Source organism: Sander lucioperca, chromosome 17, assembly GCF_008315115.2.
Source record: "Sander lucioperca isolate FBNREF2018 chromosome 17, SLUC_FBN_1.2, whole genome shotgun sequence".
Lineage (NCBI taxonomy): Eukaryota > Metazoa > Chordata > Actinopteri > Perciformes > Percidae > Sander > Sander lucioperca.
This window is the reverse complement of record NC_050189.1, coordinates 20,648,985-20,666,962: the sequence shown is the minus strand read 5'-3', so window position 1 is coordinate 20,666,962 and position 17,978 is coordinate 20,648,985. Positions and strand designations below refer to the sequence as shown.

Sequence of the window (17,978 nt, the reverse complement as noted above, 5' to 3'; positions counted from 1 at the left end):
ATAACAGTGTTATATCTATGAGAGCAGCAACACATTTCCTACAGCAGGACACCTGGAGTCTGTTGTTCTGTTTTAGAGACTCTGAGGAAGAGATCAGATCAGATCAGCTGTTCTAATCTAAGGAGATGTTAAGACCTGAACTATTGATTAGAAGTTGATCAGCTTCATGTGTCTCAACAACAGCTGTTGACCTCGTGGTAATAAAGTCTCCTGTGATATCTCTGCAGTTGAGACAGATCAGTGAACGTCTCCATCAGGTGAGACTCTACAGAGACCTTCTGCAGGGACACACCTGTAGACAACTGTTGAAACAACATGACATTTTATTATTAATAGTAGTTTATTATTGTTTTTCAGACCTACCTGTGGTAGTGAATCCTGGAGATGATGTCATTCTGCCATGTCAGTCTGCTGATCCCTCCATCAGAGCTGTAAAGTGGAGCAGAGCTGACCTGGAGCCACCAGAGTACGTCCTCTTAACCATCGATGGACACTTGAATACAACCTACCAGCATCCATCCTTTAAGGACAGAGTAGACCTGGTGTACAGAAAGCTGAAGAATGGAGACGTGTCTTTAATTCTGAAGAATGTGAGCAGACACGACAACGGAACATATGAGTGTCGTTTTGCATCAGGTGGTCTCAGACGTAGAAAGAGATCCAACATTGACTCTGAGCCAATCAGAATCATCCATCTGCAGGTTACAGAGCCAGGTGAGTGAGTCTCTCTCAGAGAGTTTTTCTGAGTATCAGGTTGTAGCTGCAGTTTCTAACATCAGAGAGGATGAAGACTGCTCCACTATCACACATTTACTGACTCATATGTTTTATTATCTTCAGGTCCTGAGGATGGAAACTCCTCTCCTGGAGGCAGATACCATGGACTGGCTGCTGTTGCAGTTGCACTATTTTTTGTAGCTGCTGCAGTGGGTGGTGTCCTGATATATAAAAGATGTAAGAACAAGAGATCAGGACAACCTGCTGATGAAGCATCAGCTGATAAGTTCATCAACAACTCCCAAGCTCTTACCACCTGACTGGTTTCTCATGTGCTGTATTATATACAACATGATTATCATTACTGCTGTGGGTGTGAGGTCATGTGCAGATCTGCTATTTGGTCTGTTTGCCCCCCCATTGTGGTGGAGGAGGGGTCTGTGTATCTGAGTCTGAGATCTGTATTATCTGGAGCTCTGAGATCCTCCTAGGGTCTCCATGATGAGCTGGTCCAGAGGAGGGTCAGACTGAGAGATTTACTTCATATTAACTTTACCTTTCGACAACTACAATATTTACTTCAGTAAAAGTTGCTTCAAAGAAGAAGAAAAAAGATCTGCTATTTGGTGAGTTTACTTTTACTTTAAATACATTTTCCTCAAAGTAAAAACTAAATTACTCCATATTTGATACTTCAAAGATGTGTTCAGATAAAATGTTGTTTAAGATCAGAGTGATGTTTGACTGAAGAACACAGAGATGTTCAGACAATATCAACTCAGCAGTAGTACACAGAAATACTTTGCTCCATTAAACACATTAAATGTGATAATATTATGTATGTATCTGAATGTAACAATAATCTACTCAACGCTGAGCTGTATCCTTGCAGTAGTATATTATATATTAATATAATATACTACTGCAAGCTTTTAACAGGAAATGATGTTTGTTTAGTTGTAAATATCAGCAGACGGAGCCCCCCCCAAATATCTTCTAATCAGGTGTAGAGAGATCTTCATCATGTCTTCTGTTTGGTGTTTTGGTAATAATACATTTATATGGAGGGAATTTAAATGATTGTTTTCTGCTCCGACATATAAAGGCTCGTGTTGCTAAGTGTTATATTTCCAGCTGATGATTTAATATCAACTAACATTGAACAGTTTAAACTGAGGAGTTGATGACATTGTGAATATTGTTGTTATTGTAATTATAAAATCATCTGATGATCAGAATATCTCAGGGGGACATAGAGGACCAGTCTGTCTCTAAATAAGACATTAAACTGGATTTATTATCTACTAAGTAGATTAACATGATGTTTCTAAAGGAAATGTTATGAAATGTGAACTATACCAAAGTGATGATCTTTGAAATCAGTTGATAATTATTTAATATGAATGAATGGATGAAATAATAATGATCAGAGACATGAAGGAAGTTGATAAATCAGTTTTAACATTCAGATACCTTAATGCACTTTAAACCAGTTTAAACCAGTTTAAACTGGTTTAAAGTGCATTCAGATACCTTAATGCACTTTAAACCAGTTTAAACTCTTTCATGTTATTCTGATAAATACTTTATTTTTCTACATTGTGATTCCAAGTTGTTACTTTTATATATTCATTGTGTGTTTTATATTCTTTGAACATAAATAAAGCCGCTACAAATATCAACCTGATATAGTGTGTGTGTGTTGTATGAATATATGAATATGTTAAATGTGTAGAGGAGGAGCAGAGACTGGGGGAAGGATGTGATCCTGAGAGACTAAGATCTGAATCTGATGGAGGTCTCTGGTGTCAGCTGAAGACACCTTTGTCCAACATGTCCAGGATTTCACAAACACTCTCACACTAGTTTGATGATTGTCTCAGTCAGAGCGGTCGGGGAGATGAGGACGGAGATATATCCCAACTGGCCCACTGCGCGGAGAGTTTGCAAGGTTCTGTAACAACGTGTCCTGTTGCAGTGATTGGCTACAGGAGAGAAGAAGTCTGTTCTTGGAGCCGCTCTCCCTTTGACCACAATCAGTATCAACTCCCAGACCGTTGGAGCATGCTCGCCGTCCGCACCACGCTGACCGTAAGAAGCATGAAACATGACACGTATAACTGTTGCTCAGCTCTCCAAACTGACCTTTAAAAACCAATCTGGGGATGTTTGGTGAGTTATGATCCAAGATGTGTTATTATAGGGTTAGGTGCAGTAAGCTGTTGACACGCCTGTGCTCCAGGTAACTGCTGCAGGTGAGAAACACAAAGGCACTGAGGATTGGACAGTGCCTTTGTGTTTCTCACCTGCAGTTCAGTTCAGTTCAGTCACTTTATTATCCCAGATGGGAACTGATCTACAGTCAGGACCACAAGATAAAAATTACATACAGCAAACAACGCACAAATAACAAAAAGACAACAAAACAAAGACATAAATTGCAAGAATGTTCCCTATACATACAAGATACACAGCACAATTTTACATAATACTACTGGAGAAATCTCTAAAAGAAAATCTACATTAGATTAAATGAAGCCGAGTTATTGCACATTGAACAAAGGAGTTTTTACTCTTATTGCTCTTGAACCTGCAGCATCTCATTATCATTTTCCTCTTTAAGGTCTTTGTTATAAACAGAGAGCTCCCATTACAGTTTGTTTCTCTGATAACACTCAAGAGTTAATAGTAAAATAAAAGGTGATTTAATATAACTTATTCTGAGATTTTATAGTGCAATGGATGAAGTAAACATGCAATCAACAACTGAAGAACTGATCATTTAGGTTTCTAAAGTCAAACAGCTTATAATGATTATTTATATGAAGGAATAGAAGAGTGTCTGTACAGTATGCAGTGTAGTAAAGGGTGGTACAGTGTAGTAGAGGGTGGTACAGTAGCAGTGGCGGTTTTTGGCACGGGCGAAGCGGGCAGCCGCCCGGGGTGAATTTCTTTACGACTCATGGGGGGGCGGCACGAGCACTTAAAAAAAAAGAAATCCTCGAAGCGGTTTTCTACTGTATTATCTATCATTTCACCGTGTGGGGAATTGGCAAATTTGCGCCCCTGCTTGCTGAGAAGGTGCCGTGTGCACACTGCACAGAGAAGCTGTGTGAGAGGGGCAGGGGGGGAGCGGGGGACAGTTCACCTCTGGGTCGAACGGGTTGCTGGGCATAGGCACCGATACCGTTGGTGCTCCGCTAATACTGAGCACCCACAAAGCTGATCGCGGTTATGTGTCAGTTAAACTTTTCATCTCAATCCTATCCTGAGTTGAAAGAGCCTTGCCTACTTTACGGCTTTATTATCCAGTTGATAGGCGTGTGTGTTCGTGCTCTCTGCTATTGTTATAATTTTTATATATCTGATTATATATATTTTTGGCACATTTATATATATATATATATATATATATAACAACATAAGTGAAAGAGAAAATTATATTTCTCAATTGCACAAATCCTTCATTAGAACATTTGAAAAACACACTTAAGAGAATCCAGTTATTTAACTATTGCAATTACAACAAGAAACACACTTTTTAAGTTGCACATTCTCCACCTCCAACATTTTCAAAAGACAATGAACACAATTCTGCACAAAATATGACAGTATAAGTTATCAGAACTTAAAATAAATATACACTATAATATAGTAATTTCTGGAAGGGGGTCTCGCCCTGGGTATAATTCAATGTAGAACCGCCCCTGTACAGTAGGCCTTTGCTTCAGTTAGATCTCTGCTGAGGAGGGAAATGAAGTCTGTATGGGGCCACATTTCCTGTTTGGGCCTGTTCCTGTAATCAGAGAACAAATGGAGGATACTTAATGGGTGGAGTGCATGGTATCAAATGGCTCAAAGTACATATTAAATTTCCACATCCTACATTTACAGTTCAGTTATATATCTGACTGTTTCGGTCAGATGTTTAACTGATCTATAGAAGCAGATATTATGGCTATGATTCTCTCATTTGTGTCTGTGGTTAACGCAACACAAGTTCTCCCATGACACTAAAGTAAATTAGTCATTACTACTAAAATAAAATATTCCACTGATGATTTTCCAGAAGAGGATGGAGACAATGAGCAACCAAGAACAACCTCTTTACGTTCTTAATTATGTATGTCCTGATCAATTACCAATGAGATCAGCTGTGTCTATGTTCCATCTACAGAAACACAGCATCTGTTAACATGTCTTTCATTCCACAATCAGCTGAGTCACCGTACAACAGCTGCATGGAAACTGTGGGTCTGACCATCCGTCTGAGGAGGCAGTGCAGTCATCTCACGTCTAGACTACTGGGCTAAACTAGGCTACTCCCTCAGTATGCACACCAATACATATCATTTCTTAAAAAAATAAGGTGACTGTAAGCCATGTACAGAGCATAGTAAAGACACAGCTTGTAAAGGTGGACGTTTCAGTTCAGTTAAGCCAGCAAAAATGGCCATCATGTGGTGACACAACTTTAATGACCAGTTAAGATTATGAAAAAGATGGTGGTTTGGGTAAAAACACTCCCGCGACCCAAACACCTGACACAAACACATGTTTCATTTCTTGTGTGTTCTCCTTAACTTCTTCTTTTTCCTGTTTTAGGAGCCAAACATCCCCCCCGACTTCCTCCCTACGAGCATCTTTACGCTCTTCTACAGCAGCAGTCAACATGCTGCTGACAGTAATAAATATGTGGAATACATACCAATTACAGAGCTTTACTTTTCACAGATATACAGTATGTACCAAAGCTTCTTGCCTTTGCCAGGTTTGCCTCCACTGTGTTTGCCTCCGTTGTGTTTGACTCCATTGTGTTTGACTCCACTGTGTTTGACTCCACTGTGTTTGACTCCACTGTGTTTGACTCCACTGTGTTTGACTCCATTGTGTTTGACTCCACTGTGTTTGACTCCACTGTGTTTGACTCCATTGTGTTTGACTCCACTGTGTTTGACTCCACTGTGTTTGACTCCATTGTGTTTGACTCCGTTGTGTTTGCCTCCACTGTGTTTGACTCCACTGTGTTTGCCTCCGCTGTGTTTGACTCCGCTGTGTTTGCCTCCGCTGTGTTTGACTCCGCTGTGTTTGACTCCGCTGTGTTTGACTCCGCTGTGTTTGCCTCCGCTGTGTTTGCCTCCGCTGTATTTGACTCCTTTGCGTTTGCCTCCACTGTGTTTGACTCCACTGTGTTTGACTCCACTGTGTTTGACTCTGTTGTGTTTGACTCCGCTGTGTTTGCCTCTCTTGTGTTTGACTCCGTTGTGTTTGCCTCCGCTGTGTTTGCCTCCACTATGTTTGACTCCGCTGTATTTGACTCCGTTGAGTTTGCCTCTGCTGTGTTTGACTCCGTTGCGTTTGCCTCTGCTGTGTTTGACTCCGCTGTGTTTGACTCCGTTGCGTTTGCCTCTGCTGTGTTTGCCTCTGCTGTGTTTGCCTCTGCTGTGTTTGCCTCTGCTGTGTTTGCCTCTGCTGTGTTTGCCTCTGCTATTTGCCTCTGCTGCGTTTGCCTCCGTTGTGTTTGCCTCTGCTGTGTTTGACTCCGTTGCGTTTGACTCCGTTGCGTTTGACTCCGTTGCGTTTGCCTCCGCTGTGTTTGCCTCAACTGTGTTTGCCTCTGCTGTGTTTGCCTCTGCTGTGTTTGCCTCTGCTGTGTTTGACTCCGTTGCGTTTGCCTCCGTTGCGTTTGACTCCGTTGCGTTTGCCTCCGTTGCGTTTGCCTCCGCTGTGTTTGCCTCTGCTGTGTTTGCCTCTGCTGTGTTTGACTCCGTTGCGTTTGCCTCCGCTGTGTTTGCCTCTGCTGTGTTTTTCTTGTTTCTAGGTATTTATTGCAGATGCCTTTGCATCTCGGGTTGATAGCGAGAAGGGTGTTCTGAATAAACTGTTGCATGACACCGACGTCCGTGCTGCCTTTTTTATCCAGAAACAGGTGACTTCGGAGCTGGGCTTGATTTCTCTGCGGCGCCACAACATTTTTTAAAGCTTAAGTGTGTAGTTTCTGTCGCCCCCCTTGAGGGATTCTGAGTAATAACAACAAAACTGTCGGTGCGCCCACATGATACAAGCCTTCCATGATCACACACCACCCCCACTCCTCCTCCACGCAGTTGCTAGTAGCCAAGGAGGACACGGAGGATTAAAAAAACACGATGGACTCTTCAGAAGAGGTCATTATCTTCACTCCAGTTTCTGCGTGGGAAAGTCACCTGACTACACATCTTCTGAATATAGTCACACTGAGAAATACAGAGAGAGTTGTGTGGAGCTGATAGTCTTAATTAGCTTTGTAGCAACTCATTTGGTAACAGCTTGAATGTAACAGACGTTCATTAATATCAAAAAGTTACACACTAAAGCTTTAAGATTGGGACTGGTACAGTGCGTTGTCCCTGTAGGGATGCGCCCTGTGTTACCATTTTGATGCCGTTGTTATGACAACACAGTCTCACGGCAGTTCATGTGAATGTCACGTTATTTTGAATCTATTGATTTGTGTTCACAGGGACGTTTTTCTCGTTTTTTACGTGTAAATGTCACATTATTTTCTCTGGGAAAGGACGCCGGGAGACGGCTGGGACACAGCCAAAAATGACGCTCCATAAGCCGGGAGGCGGCCGCACGCAAGGCGGCCTGCTGGGGACGCGCCACAATAACGAGATGGCGGAGGTTGGGTTTAGGAGAAACCCGGCGGGGAAAGGGCGCCTTACACGCCGGGAGACGGCCGCAGGGGACGGGGGACGTGCCACAATAACACATGGGACAAAACGCCACACATCCCCGGGAAACAAAGCGTCACACGCGGGACGTGATTCCCGCTCGCCCGGGTGAAAGTCCTGTGTTGTTTGACCCATCCACCACCCCGACCAACCTCCCTATGCGGATTTTCAGCTCTTTATACTACTCCCTAACATTTTCGTGCTGTGGCCACGAAATATGCTTCCCATTGAAATACATTACTTCACATGTTCGTGCTGGCCACCACGTAAAAAACGAGAAAAACGTCCCCGTGAACACAAATCAATAGATCACATTTACACAAACTGCCGTGAGACCAGGCTGGATTTTGGGCAACGCCCTGGCGGGGCGTGCTGGGTGGGCTGGTGCTTAGCCTCCACGGACACCTGTGGTTGTGTCCAGGCAGCTAGCGTTCCTTGAGCAGGAGGAGAGTGACCTGGGATTTCTGGATGTTTTTTCAGTCTGTCCCATTGTGTTTCTTCCAGACCTGTTTGATTCAGGTGTTTCCTAAGCCTGTGGCGTGTACACAGAGCTGTTCTGGGGTGTAGTATAGTTGGGGTGCCTGCAGAACAACTTGTTCCACTGCCTCTTTAGAGCTTCTCCAGGCACAGGGGTTGCTGGGCCTCAGGGTGGAGATTGGCTGACTGGCTGACTTTACCTAATCATTTTAATCTTTTTATCATATAAACAATGTTTCAAAGGCCACTGGTGCTGCGGGAAACCCTGCGAGTGAAGTGAAAATAAATTAATAAATGGTGGCATGCGATTAAACAAAATAAACGCATTGTGCTCGGCCCTTAATTGCATCGCGATTAACGCGTTAATGCTGACAGCCCTGAAAAAACTGCCAACATCCAATATAATCCTTCATAATAAAAACCTGACCAATGTGTTTTGGGGTAGAACACCATTTGACAGTTTACTCTGACTTTAGTCATCAGGGCAGAGCAGTCAGACCAGGCCTGTCTCTGATCAGCAGCAGCAGCATGATAATCTCCTCCTCTCTCACTGATAATCTCTGCATGTCCTCTCCCTGTCACATGATAATAGGACTGAGTCATTGGAATTTCATATATTGAGGCAAAGTTTTTCAGCTTGAACTCAGATCTGATCAGAAGATAACATAGACAGTCTGGTTACTGTAACACATGATATTGTTCAGAGATTAGTTTATCACTGCAGGGCATCTCTGGCTGTGAGCCAAGTTACACAACGCTGAACAAAGACACAAGTTGTAATAAATAATCTCACAGAAAACAAAACTGAAAGTGTGTCACCCCCATGAGGGATTCTGAGTAATAACAAGCTTTAGTTAAAAATTATTTTATTTTAGGGGATTTTACTCAAAGTCATTCTGCAGTTTGAATAAAAAATGTGACTATAAAGAAGGTGAAGCAGGAAAGAGGAAGCAGCAGCTATCTTTACTGATCAGACACACACACAAAGAGCACTGACTGACCTCAGTCTACTTTATTAACTCTTCTCTCTCTGCACCGTCACACTACTTATACTCTTGTTAAGTTACAGAAACACGTTGACCTGTTTGTTGGTCATTGTTATATTCTATATTTATTATATATGCAGCTATATTTGGTTCCTAATAGTTAAATGTGTATGTAGATCTCTCTGTGTTCATCTTTATGTCTGATTCTGTCTTCCTGTAAGAGTTTGTGTTTCCTAGGACGGTGAAGACATGTCCCGCCTTACTCTGCCTCTGATTGGCTTATCCTGCTATGTTTACCCTAACCCTAACCAATCTCACTCCTCATGCCTAAACCTAACCAATCCAACCGATGAAGTACTAGCCAATCAGAGGCCGAGTGGGGCGGGACATTCCTTAACCGTCCTAGGAAACCATTTTTGCTTCCTGTAAAGTGTTCTGTGTGTGAGTCAGAGTTTATGTACGTATACGTTCATATTTGTCAGATTCTTTGATTAAAAAGAATCTAGTCTCAGTGAATCACTCTGACAGCATGCAGCTGTGACCTTCATGACTTCAGTCTCCTCTTCTCTCTCTGTGGACCATCTGGACCAAACACAGTTGGAATCAGCTCTCAGATCATCTTAATTTTATTTCTTTATTATGAAGCTGAAGTGTGTCTGAATGTGTGTGTGTTTTAGTTTTATATATTTGTCTTGTTAGCATCAGTTCAGCTTCATGTGTGTCTTTGGCAGAAGAACCTGAATGTGACGTAACATGTTTAGCATTCAGATAAAATAACTTGTTGGAACTGATCCAAAAAACACAGAAACAGACAAACTGCTGATCTGATAGAAAACAGATGCACTGACCTGTATGTAACATAGAAATGAACTCTTTTCACATATTGATGCATTAATGTAGTTCTGTTTCTGTCTGTCCACTGGGCCTTTTGTCCCTCCAGTGGTGGAGCTGATTATTCTGCAGACTTCCCGTAAATGAAAGACTTTCCAGTGAAATGCTCCTCTGGAGAACAGAGTGAAAGCTGCCTCCTGCTGGCTGTCTGACTGCATTACATCATGCTTTCTTTCTTCTCAGATTCAGATTCCTTTTATTCATTGTCATGGTAAAAAAAATACAACGAAATTCCATTGCACCAAGTGAGGACGGATCTCAAGCAATAAAAATAAAACAATAAAACTATATAAATAACATTTGTACATTCCACTTCCACGCACCGACCAACACTCACACTATCAGCAGGTACACGGCCAACATATTCTGTAAACATAAATAGATACAATTCAATGCACAATCCCAGTTAGCTGGGTGATTTCATGGTAGTGTTCAGTGTAGTGATGGCCTTTGGGTAAAAACTGTTCAACGATCTAATGGTGCGTGTTTGAAGTGTTCTGTATCGTCTGCCTGAGGGCAGAAGGTCAGAGAGATGGTGAGTAGGGAAGAGGCATTCAGTATAGTTGTTGTTTTTTGGAGGCAGCAGGAGGTAAAGATGTCTTCCAAAGCAGAGGCCTGTACTATGAAGCAGGATTTGGTGTTAACGAGGTAACTTCAGGTTCAACCCAGGGTTTTGGGTCTGTACCACGACGGTGGATTAGTTGTTACCGGGTTCAATCACCATGGTAACTTATGCTGAACAGCTAACCTGGTCGGGAGCAGGTTATGTTGGAGATTAGAGATCAACTGGTGTAAAAGCACCGCCTACTGACCAATGAGAGAGAGAAAGAGAGAGAGAGAGACTCATAAAAGTTAAAACATTTAGAGACCGACAACCCCGTTAACATTGCCTGATGGGTATCTTTATGAAAGATATAGATTTTCAGCGGAGGGAATTACATACAGGCTATTTGTCGGCTTCTTCAGCTGTGTGTTGCCAATACGCACATCGGTTAATTATGTTTGGATATTTTTTTTATTTTCTCTCACAGCTTACCACTGCTGGGGTTTCAACTGAAATAACTGGCTAAAGCAACAACAGTTTATGGAAAGCAGAAGTGTAATTATATATGGTCAGATCTTGTGCCTGACTGATGGGGAAGTGACCAGTGTAGTCTAATGTAGGCTAATTCAGCCTATAAATGTTAAGAAAAATACACGGATGATAATTCAAAATATATAAAAAATAGAATGGAAAGTATGTTGTTACGTGTCATTGGGAATTTTTAAGTGCGTATATAGACATCCTGGAGCTTACTATCACGTAGACTACACCACTGGAAGTGATATTGATAGGCGTCGTGATTTACGCAAGACAGCGTCATTTTTTTTTTGCCAGCTTTCCTTCCTGCATTTTGCCTGTAAAACCGTGTCTGTGTTCTTCATATTTATGTAGAATTATAATTTGCTCTTCTTATGTAAAATATGCGGCTCTGGTGGATGTTTGTGATTGGTCGTGCTGTGCAAACCCTGCCTCTTTTATGTGAACGCGCGCGCCGCTGGATTGGGAAACCCTGGGTTGCCTGAACTAGTTGTTAACCAGCGTCGTTATCTCATGCAGGACCACGGTTGTTAGGTTAGGTGAAGCCAGGTAACTGAAAGAAATCTGAATTCATAGTACAGGCCTCTGGTTGGTGTGTGTTGGTTATTTTCTGAGCAGCTTTTCTCAGCACATGATTGGCTCAATGAATGCATCATCAGGTCATCTTTAGTTATTAACACTGAACACTATCATATATGTGTTCATGTGAGAGAATGACTGTCCCAGGGGTGAAAAGGTAACATCTACCTTAACCCTCCTGTTATCCTCAAATGTACTAACATCTGTTATCAAGGATAACAGGAGGGTTAATTAGATTCAGGCCCCACCCACCCAGCACGCTAGGTGACACAAATCAAACACACCTGCTGCCATGTTACTTCACCAACAGGTGCATGCTGGTTGTGGCTAACATGCTAAATGCTAACATGCTGATGGATGATCCTCCACTTCACGTTCAGACAGGTGAGTTCAACAACGCGCTCTCTGATGGATGTCGATGTTCAGAGGAAGGTTGCTAGGGAATGTAGTGTTATATATTGTTTGTATATCTCTGTTATTGTCATGTGGCTTAATAATATTAATAATAATGTTTGTAGCACCCGCCGTGGTGTCTGCGTGTTGTCAATCATTTTAGTTTAAAGGTCCCATGGCATGAAAATGTCACTTTATGAGGTTTTTTAACATTAATATGAGTTCCCCCAGCCTGCCTATGGTCCCCCAGTGGCTAGAAATGGTGATAGGTGTAAACCGAGCCCTGGGTATCCTGCTCTGCCTTTGAGAAAATAAAAGCTCAGATGGGCCGATCTGGAATCTTCCCTTTATGACGTCATAAGGGGAAAGGTTACCTTTCTCTGCTTTGCCCACCCAGAGAATTTGGCCCACCCATGAGAAAGAGACATCATGGCTTTCAAACAAGCAAAGTGGCAGTTGGTCAAGGCCACACCCCCACCCTCCACCTTGCCCCCCCCTCTCTCCTCCTCAATAGCATTTAAAGCTACAGACACAGAAATGGCACATCCTAAGGAAAGCTCACTGTGGGACTGGGACTCAGATACAGTATTAGAGGACCACTAAGGCCTATATAAAAGAGACTTCAGATACAGTATTAGGGGACCACTAAGGTCTATATAAAGAGACTTCAGATACAGTATTAGGGGACCACTAAGGTCTATATAAAAGAGACTTCAGATACAGTATTAGGGGACCACTAAGGTCTATATAAAAGAGACTTCAGATACAGTATTAGGGGACCACTAAGGTCTATATAAAAGAGACTTCAGATACAGTATTAGGGGACCACTAAGGTCTATATAAAAGAGACTTCAGATACAGTATTAGGGGACCACTAAGGTCTATATAAAAGAGACTTCAGATACAGTATTAGGGGACCACTAAGGTCTGTATAAAAGCATCCAAAGAGCACCATGTCATGGGACCTTTAACTGTCTGAGTTTTGTCTCTTTTCTGTTTGCTGCTGCAGAGAAATGTATTAACTGTTGGTTTGGCCACTCTGTGGTGTGATGTTATGTGTGTGTGTGTTGACATGTTAAAGCACTTATTTTGTCCCCCAAACGTTACTGTCATGTAATCACAGTTAAATAAAAAAATACCTAACCTAAATGAAAGAGCGAGCCAACAGAGTGACCTGTGAGCTGAACTGAACATGTGTAAAGAAAGAGAAGGTGCTGTGCTGCCACCTGCTGACTGTCTGACTCAACTGATATGATGTTTTCATCCTAAGAGTTTTACAATGTTCATCTCATTCACACTCACAGCTGTGATAGGGAGCTGCTGTTAAAGGTTTATATGAAGCTAACATGATGCATTCAGGGTAAAAATAGATTGTAGACGTACAGAAGCACAGCTAGCTTCTGGCCGGGGACTGAAAGTGTTAATAAAACATGTAATTTTGTATCTGTGGTGATCAGAGGCCTGTACTATGAATCCAGATCAACATGCCCTGGATTTCTTTCAGTTACCCGGCTTCACCTAACCCTTACAACCGCGGTCCCACGTAAGCTGTGTCACGACGGTGGTTAACAACTACAGTAGTTCAATCAACCCAGTGTTTCCAAATCCAGCGACACGCGCGTTCACATAAAAGGGCCGGTGTTTGCACTGTATGGCCAATCGCAAACATGGACAAAACTACTAGAGCCGCATGTTTTACGCAAGAAGAGCAGACACTAATCTTACAAAAATATGAGAAATACAGATATATTCCAGGCAAAAAAAGCAACACAGTCACTGCTGCCAAATCAAGGAGGGAAAGCTGGCAGAAAATAGCAGACGCTGTAACAGCATAAGTTACATAACTTATGGATATCACTGCCCCAGGCACAAGTTCTGACCATAATTACACTGCGCATTCCATAACGTTAAACTTTTGTTGTTGTATTGTTTCAGTGGCAACCCTGGCAGTGGCAAAAGATCATGGGAGCAAATAAAAAATACATATAAAAACATAATTCAAACCGGTAAGTAGTAGTAGGTGGCAATACTTGCGCGTATTTTAAGGCCAACAAGTACGAGGCTGAATTGCCTGAGTCAGTCCCTTTTGTAGGATATTGGTATACAAAGGACCTATAGAACGAAATTGCTTGCAGCCAACAGGAAGAAAAATGAGGCGAAGAAGACAGGAGGGGGCCCTCCTCCACAGGACTTCACTCCTGCTGAGGAGCTGGCCCTCTCCAGCAATCAGGGTCCCCCCCTGATGGAAGGAGTAGAAGGGGGCATTTCTTCAGACCCTGGTGGCAGCAGCTCACAGACCCAGTCATATGTACAGGGTATATTTCAAGTAATCTATGTGGCCGTGTTCATTCAACAGTTATTTATGAATATTGTAGGAGTGAAATGTATTACTGTTCTCTGCAGTGACAGGAGATACAGTGGTGTTGCTGCCACCACCCACTGTCGTCCCACTGTGCCATACACACACATGGGTTAGGTGTTCAGCATAAGTTACCACGGCGATTTAAACCCGGTAACAAGTGATCCACCGTTGTGATACACAAAACCCTGGGTTGAACCTGAAGTTCAACAAACAACAAAAAATATAACTAAAATACAATATAAAAATACAAGAAGTGTGTTGAAACATACAAAAGGAAATATAAAATGTATAACAACTTACAAACAAGAAACGGGACGAAGCAGACTTAGTTTTTTACACCTATTTTAATTATTATTATAATTATTATTATTATTATTATTATTATTATTATTATTATTATTATTATTATTATTATTATTCAGCTGTAAATAGTTCCACTATATATTATGTATTTTCTTAAATATCTTTTGGTGAGTAAAGACATGAAAAGTGATTTATTCTTTGTATGCATCTGCATCATTTGACTTTGAGCATTAAGATTTACAGTAATGTTGAAAATGGTCGGTGTTCTGCAGCTGCACAGCATTGTGGGAAGGTTTGATTTGGATCACTGAGCATGCTCAGTGTGGAGCTGTTGGAGACAAATCATCAACACCAGACTGGTTGAGAGAGACAGAGATTAATTGTTGAGTGTGTGTAAGGTCAGTGATTCAGAGTGTTTCCTGTGAGGACAGTGGAGATGCAGTACTGACAGAACACCACCAGGTGGTAGACCAGACCATTCATGCTCCTGGTGTCCATATCTAATACAACAGCTGATCATCACCAGTCCTTCATGCTCCTCCATATCTAATACAACAGCTGATCATCACCAGTCCTTCATGCTCCTCCATATCTAATACCACTTACTGTGGTAAGGAGGAAGTTTGCAGATGACACCACCCTCATTGGACTTCTCTCTGGTGGGGACGAGTCTCCTTGTGCACTACATATTACATTAACGCAAATATTTAGCACATATTCATATTTTGTCCACAGCAAGCCAAACTCCTCATATATATATACTTTTATAATATGAATATTACTAATATAATAAAATAATTTGAATTATTACATGTTTATTTTAAACAAGTTTAAACTATTATAAAAGTGACATTTATTTGCAATTAAAAAATAGGTACAAGATTTCCCTTTACAAATATACATAAAGAAATGCTGCATGTTGAAACCCCCACCCTGTAGAGAGAACTGCACTACTGTGGAGGTATACATATGGATACAATGGATGGAGATACAAAATTCAATTCAATTCAATTTTATTTGTATAGCGCCAATTCATAACAAAAGTTATCTCAGGACACTTTTCAAATAGAGCAGGTCTAGACCGAACTCCTTATAACATTATTTACAGAGACTCAACAGTACCACCATGAGCAAGACTTTGGAGACAAGGGCAAGGAAAAACTGCCTGTTAAGAGGCAGAAACCTAGGACAGACCCTTCAGCTCAGAGAGAGAGACAGACAGACAGACAGACAGGTGCACAGCAACAACAGTATTGGCAATGGCAGTCAAACAGGACCATGGCAGGAGGCTCCACTAGGATCCATGAGAACCTGCGAGACGAGAAAGCACAAGAACTCCGGGGAAGAAGTAAAGTTAGTAACATGCATTAATGTGACATGAATGAGTGGAGGAAGAGAGAGAGAGGAAGAGAGGAGCTCAGTGCACCATGGGAAATCCCCCGATAGTCTAGGCCTATAGCAGCATAACTAAGGGATGGTTCAGGACTCACCTGATCCAGCCCTAACTATAAGCTTTATCAAAGAGGAACGTCTTAAGCCTACTCTCAAATGTGGAGAGGGTGTCTGCCTCCCGAACCACAACTGGAAGCTGGTTTCACAGGAGAGGAGCTTGGTAACTGAAGGCTCTGGCTCCTGTTCTACTTTTAGAGACTATAGGAACCACAAGTAGTCCCTGCATTCAGAGAACGTAGTGTTCTAAAGAGGTAATAGGGTACTATGAGCTCTTTAAGATATGAAGGGGCCTGACCATGAAGAGCTTTATAGGTGAGGAGGATTTTATACAGACAGCAGCTCTGCTTGCTGGTCCCAACTCTGGGTTGGCTCTTTTGATTGAAAAGGTTGCCTACCCCTGGGTGTAGTTTCAATGTTCACACATGTTTATTCATTCAAGTGTATGAGTGACAGAGCAAGTGAGATAGCCAGTAGTTCTCAAACTTTTTACACAGAGTACCACCTCAAATAATATTGGGCTCTTAGACTACTAACACCATCATAGACCTTTCTGGGTACCACCAAGATAAAGGATTTAATATAATAAGCCATATGATGCTCTCATTTGTTTGATATTCCACATGCAAATACTCACATCAGGCTGAGGTGCATCCTGAGACAAGTCCATTGGCAGGTTGTCTTCCTCTCTTCTAGAGGAGGTTGGGCTTCTTGTTGCTACCAGCTAAAATAAACGTAAGTAAAGAAGTTTTGACAATGTGCTGTAATAAACAACACATTATATAACTTGCAGTAACAAAAACTAAAGTGACATTTAATCACATATTGATATATCAATCTTATACACCTTGAATTATTGTTGGTCAATGATACGCATACCCTTTAAAGATGAGCTGGAAAGTTGTAAATGGTTGGCACAACACCATCTTTAAGACAGACATTCTGCCCCGTTCTGTCAAAGTCCTCACTCCTGAAGTGCTCACTACAGAGCAGTGTCCTGTCAGAGGCAACAAAACCGTCCCTTCTTAGAGCAAGTTCCCACTGCCTCCTCATCTTTCCGGTTTTGGGAAACCTTAAAAATGTGAGAAATGTACCCAGATATATAAATTATTGTCAACATTTCCAACCCTTTTTTCCTTCTTTCGACATTAACGGTAAGGACAAAAATACACACCTAAATTATCATATGTTTGGGGTAATTGTATGTATGCATGTGTGCATGTATGCATCATGTATGCATGTATGTACTTTAGAATAAGACAACCACACTAAACTAGTTATAAAAAGGTGTCCAAAGGAAACATTCAGCGATTGTGTAAACAAACTTCTAAAAAGCCTTGGGTCAACATCAATCTTGTAATACTATTATGTCATAGCCCCGCTGTTCCTGTGTAACAGGACCTGTATTGTACATACATCCACTAAGTAACTAATGATTATCCCAAATATCATCATAATATTGTCATATCTTACAGGTGAAAGGTGATCCCACAGGCTCTCGTTTTGAGACTCTGACGATTGGAGCATCCGTATGCTGCACAAAAGTCTGGCATCTTCTCTTATAAAGACAGCAATTTCCTATATCATAACGTAAGATGTTTTTAACAAACCAAACTGATTGGAAATCATGTGCAACTTAAGTTATATTAAAAAGAAAGAGCAATTCTGCCCCTCCCACTGATGTAAAATTGCTGGGTAGCAGCTAAACTGTAACATTAGCTGCTACTAGGTCTCACTCACAGTCGTTTTTCGAAAAGAAAAGCTGCAATTTCAACATGTTCAAGCATCCAGAATTATAGCCACGTTAATAACGTTTGTAAGACACCAAACTGTTTGTAAGAAACCAAACCGTTTGTAAATCCATCAAGATTTCAGCGAGATAAGAGTATTTGTGTTTGTGCAGATCACTCACCTTACATCAGGTACCACAGAGCTCGCAAGAAAGCTTCCTGTGACAAGATGGCCGCCGGTGATGACGTTAGAGACTCCACCGTAAGACATCTAGCCTTTATATATATTTATGG

At 41.6% G+C, this 17,978-nt stretch overlaps 2 protein-coding genes and 2 long non-coding RNA genes across 4 annotated transcripts in view; 2 read left to right on the top strand and 2 right to left on the bottom strand.

The window, feature by feature from the left end:
• LOC116034141 (hemicentin-1-like) overlaps window positions 1–17,978 on the top strand; it is a 1,482,957-nt gene that overhangs the window by 516,464 nt on the left and 948,515 nt on the right. The window contains exons 16-17 of the mRNA XM_035993823.1: window positions 23–25; window positions 355–714. Coding sequence (XP_035849716.1) covers window positions 23–25; window positions 355–714 — 363 coding nt within the window. The remainder of the gene's footprint in view (window positions 1–22; window positions 26–354; window positions 715–17,978) is intronic.
• Window positions 1–17,978, top strand: part of LOC116034453 (Fc receptor-like protein 5) — a 245,863-nt gene that overhangs the window by 51,444 nt on the left and 176,441 nt on the right. The window lies entirely within an intron of this gene.
• LOC118493594 lies at window positions 897–16,135 on the bottom strand. Its single transcript, XR_004895541.1, has 3 exons — window positions 16,123–16,135; window positions 13,067–13,073; window positions 897–981 (listed from the first exon to the last, which is right to left on the bottom strand). It is a non-coding gene; the product is annotated as an uncharacterized LOC118493594 (long non-coding RNA).
• Window positions 2,069–2,356, bottom strand: LOC116034464. Its single transcript, XR_004101103.1, has 2 exons — window positions 2,251–2,356; window positions 2,069–2,190 (listed from the first exon to the last, which is right to left on the bottom strand). It is a non-coding gene; the product is annotated as an uncharacterized LOC116034464 (long non-coding RNA).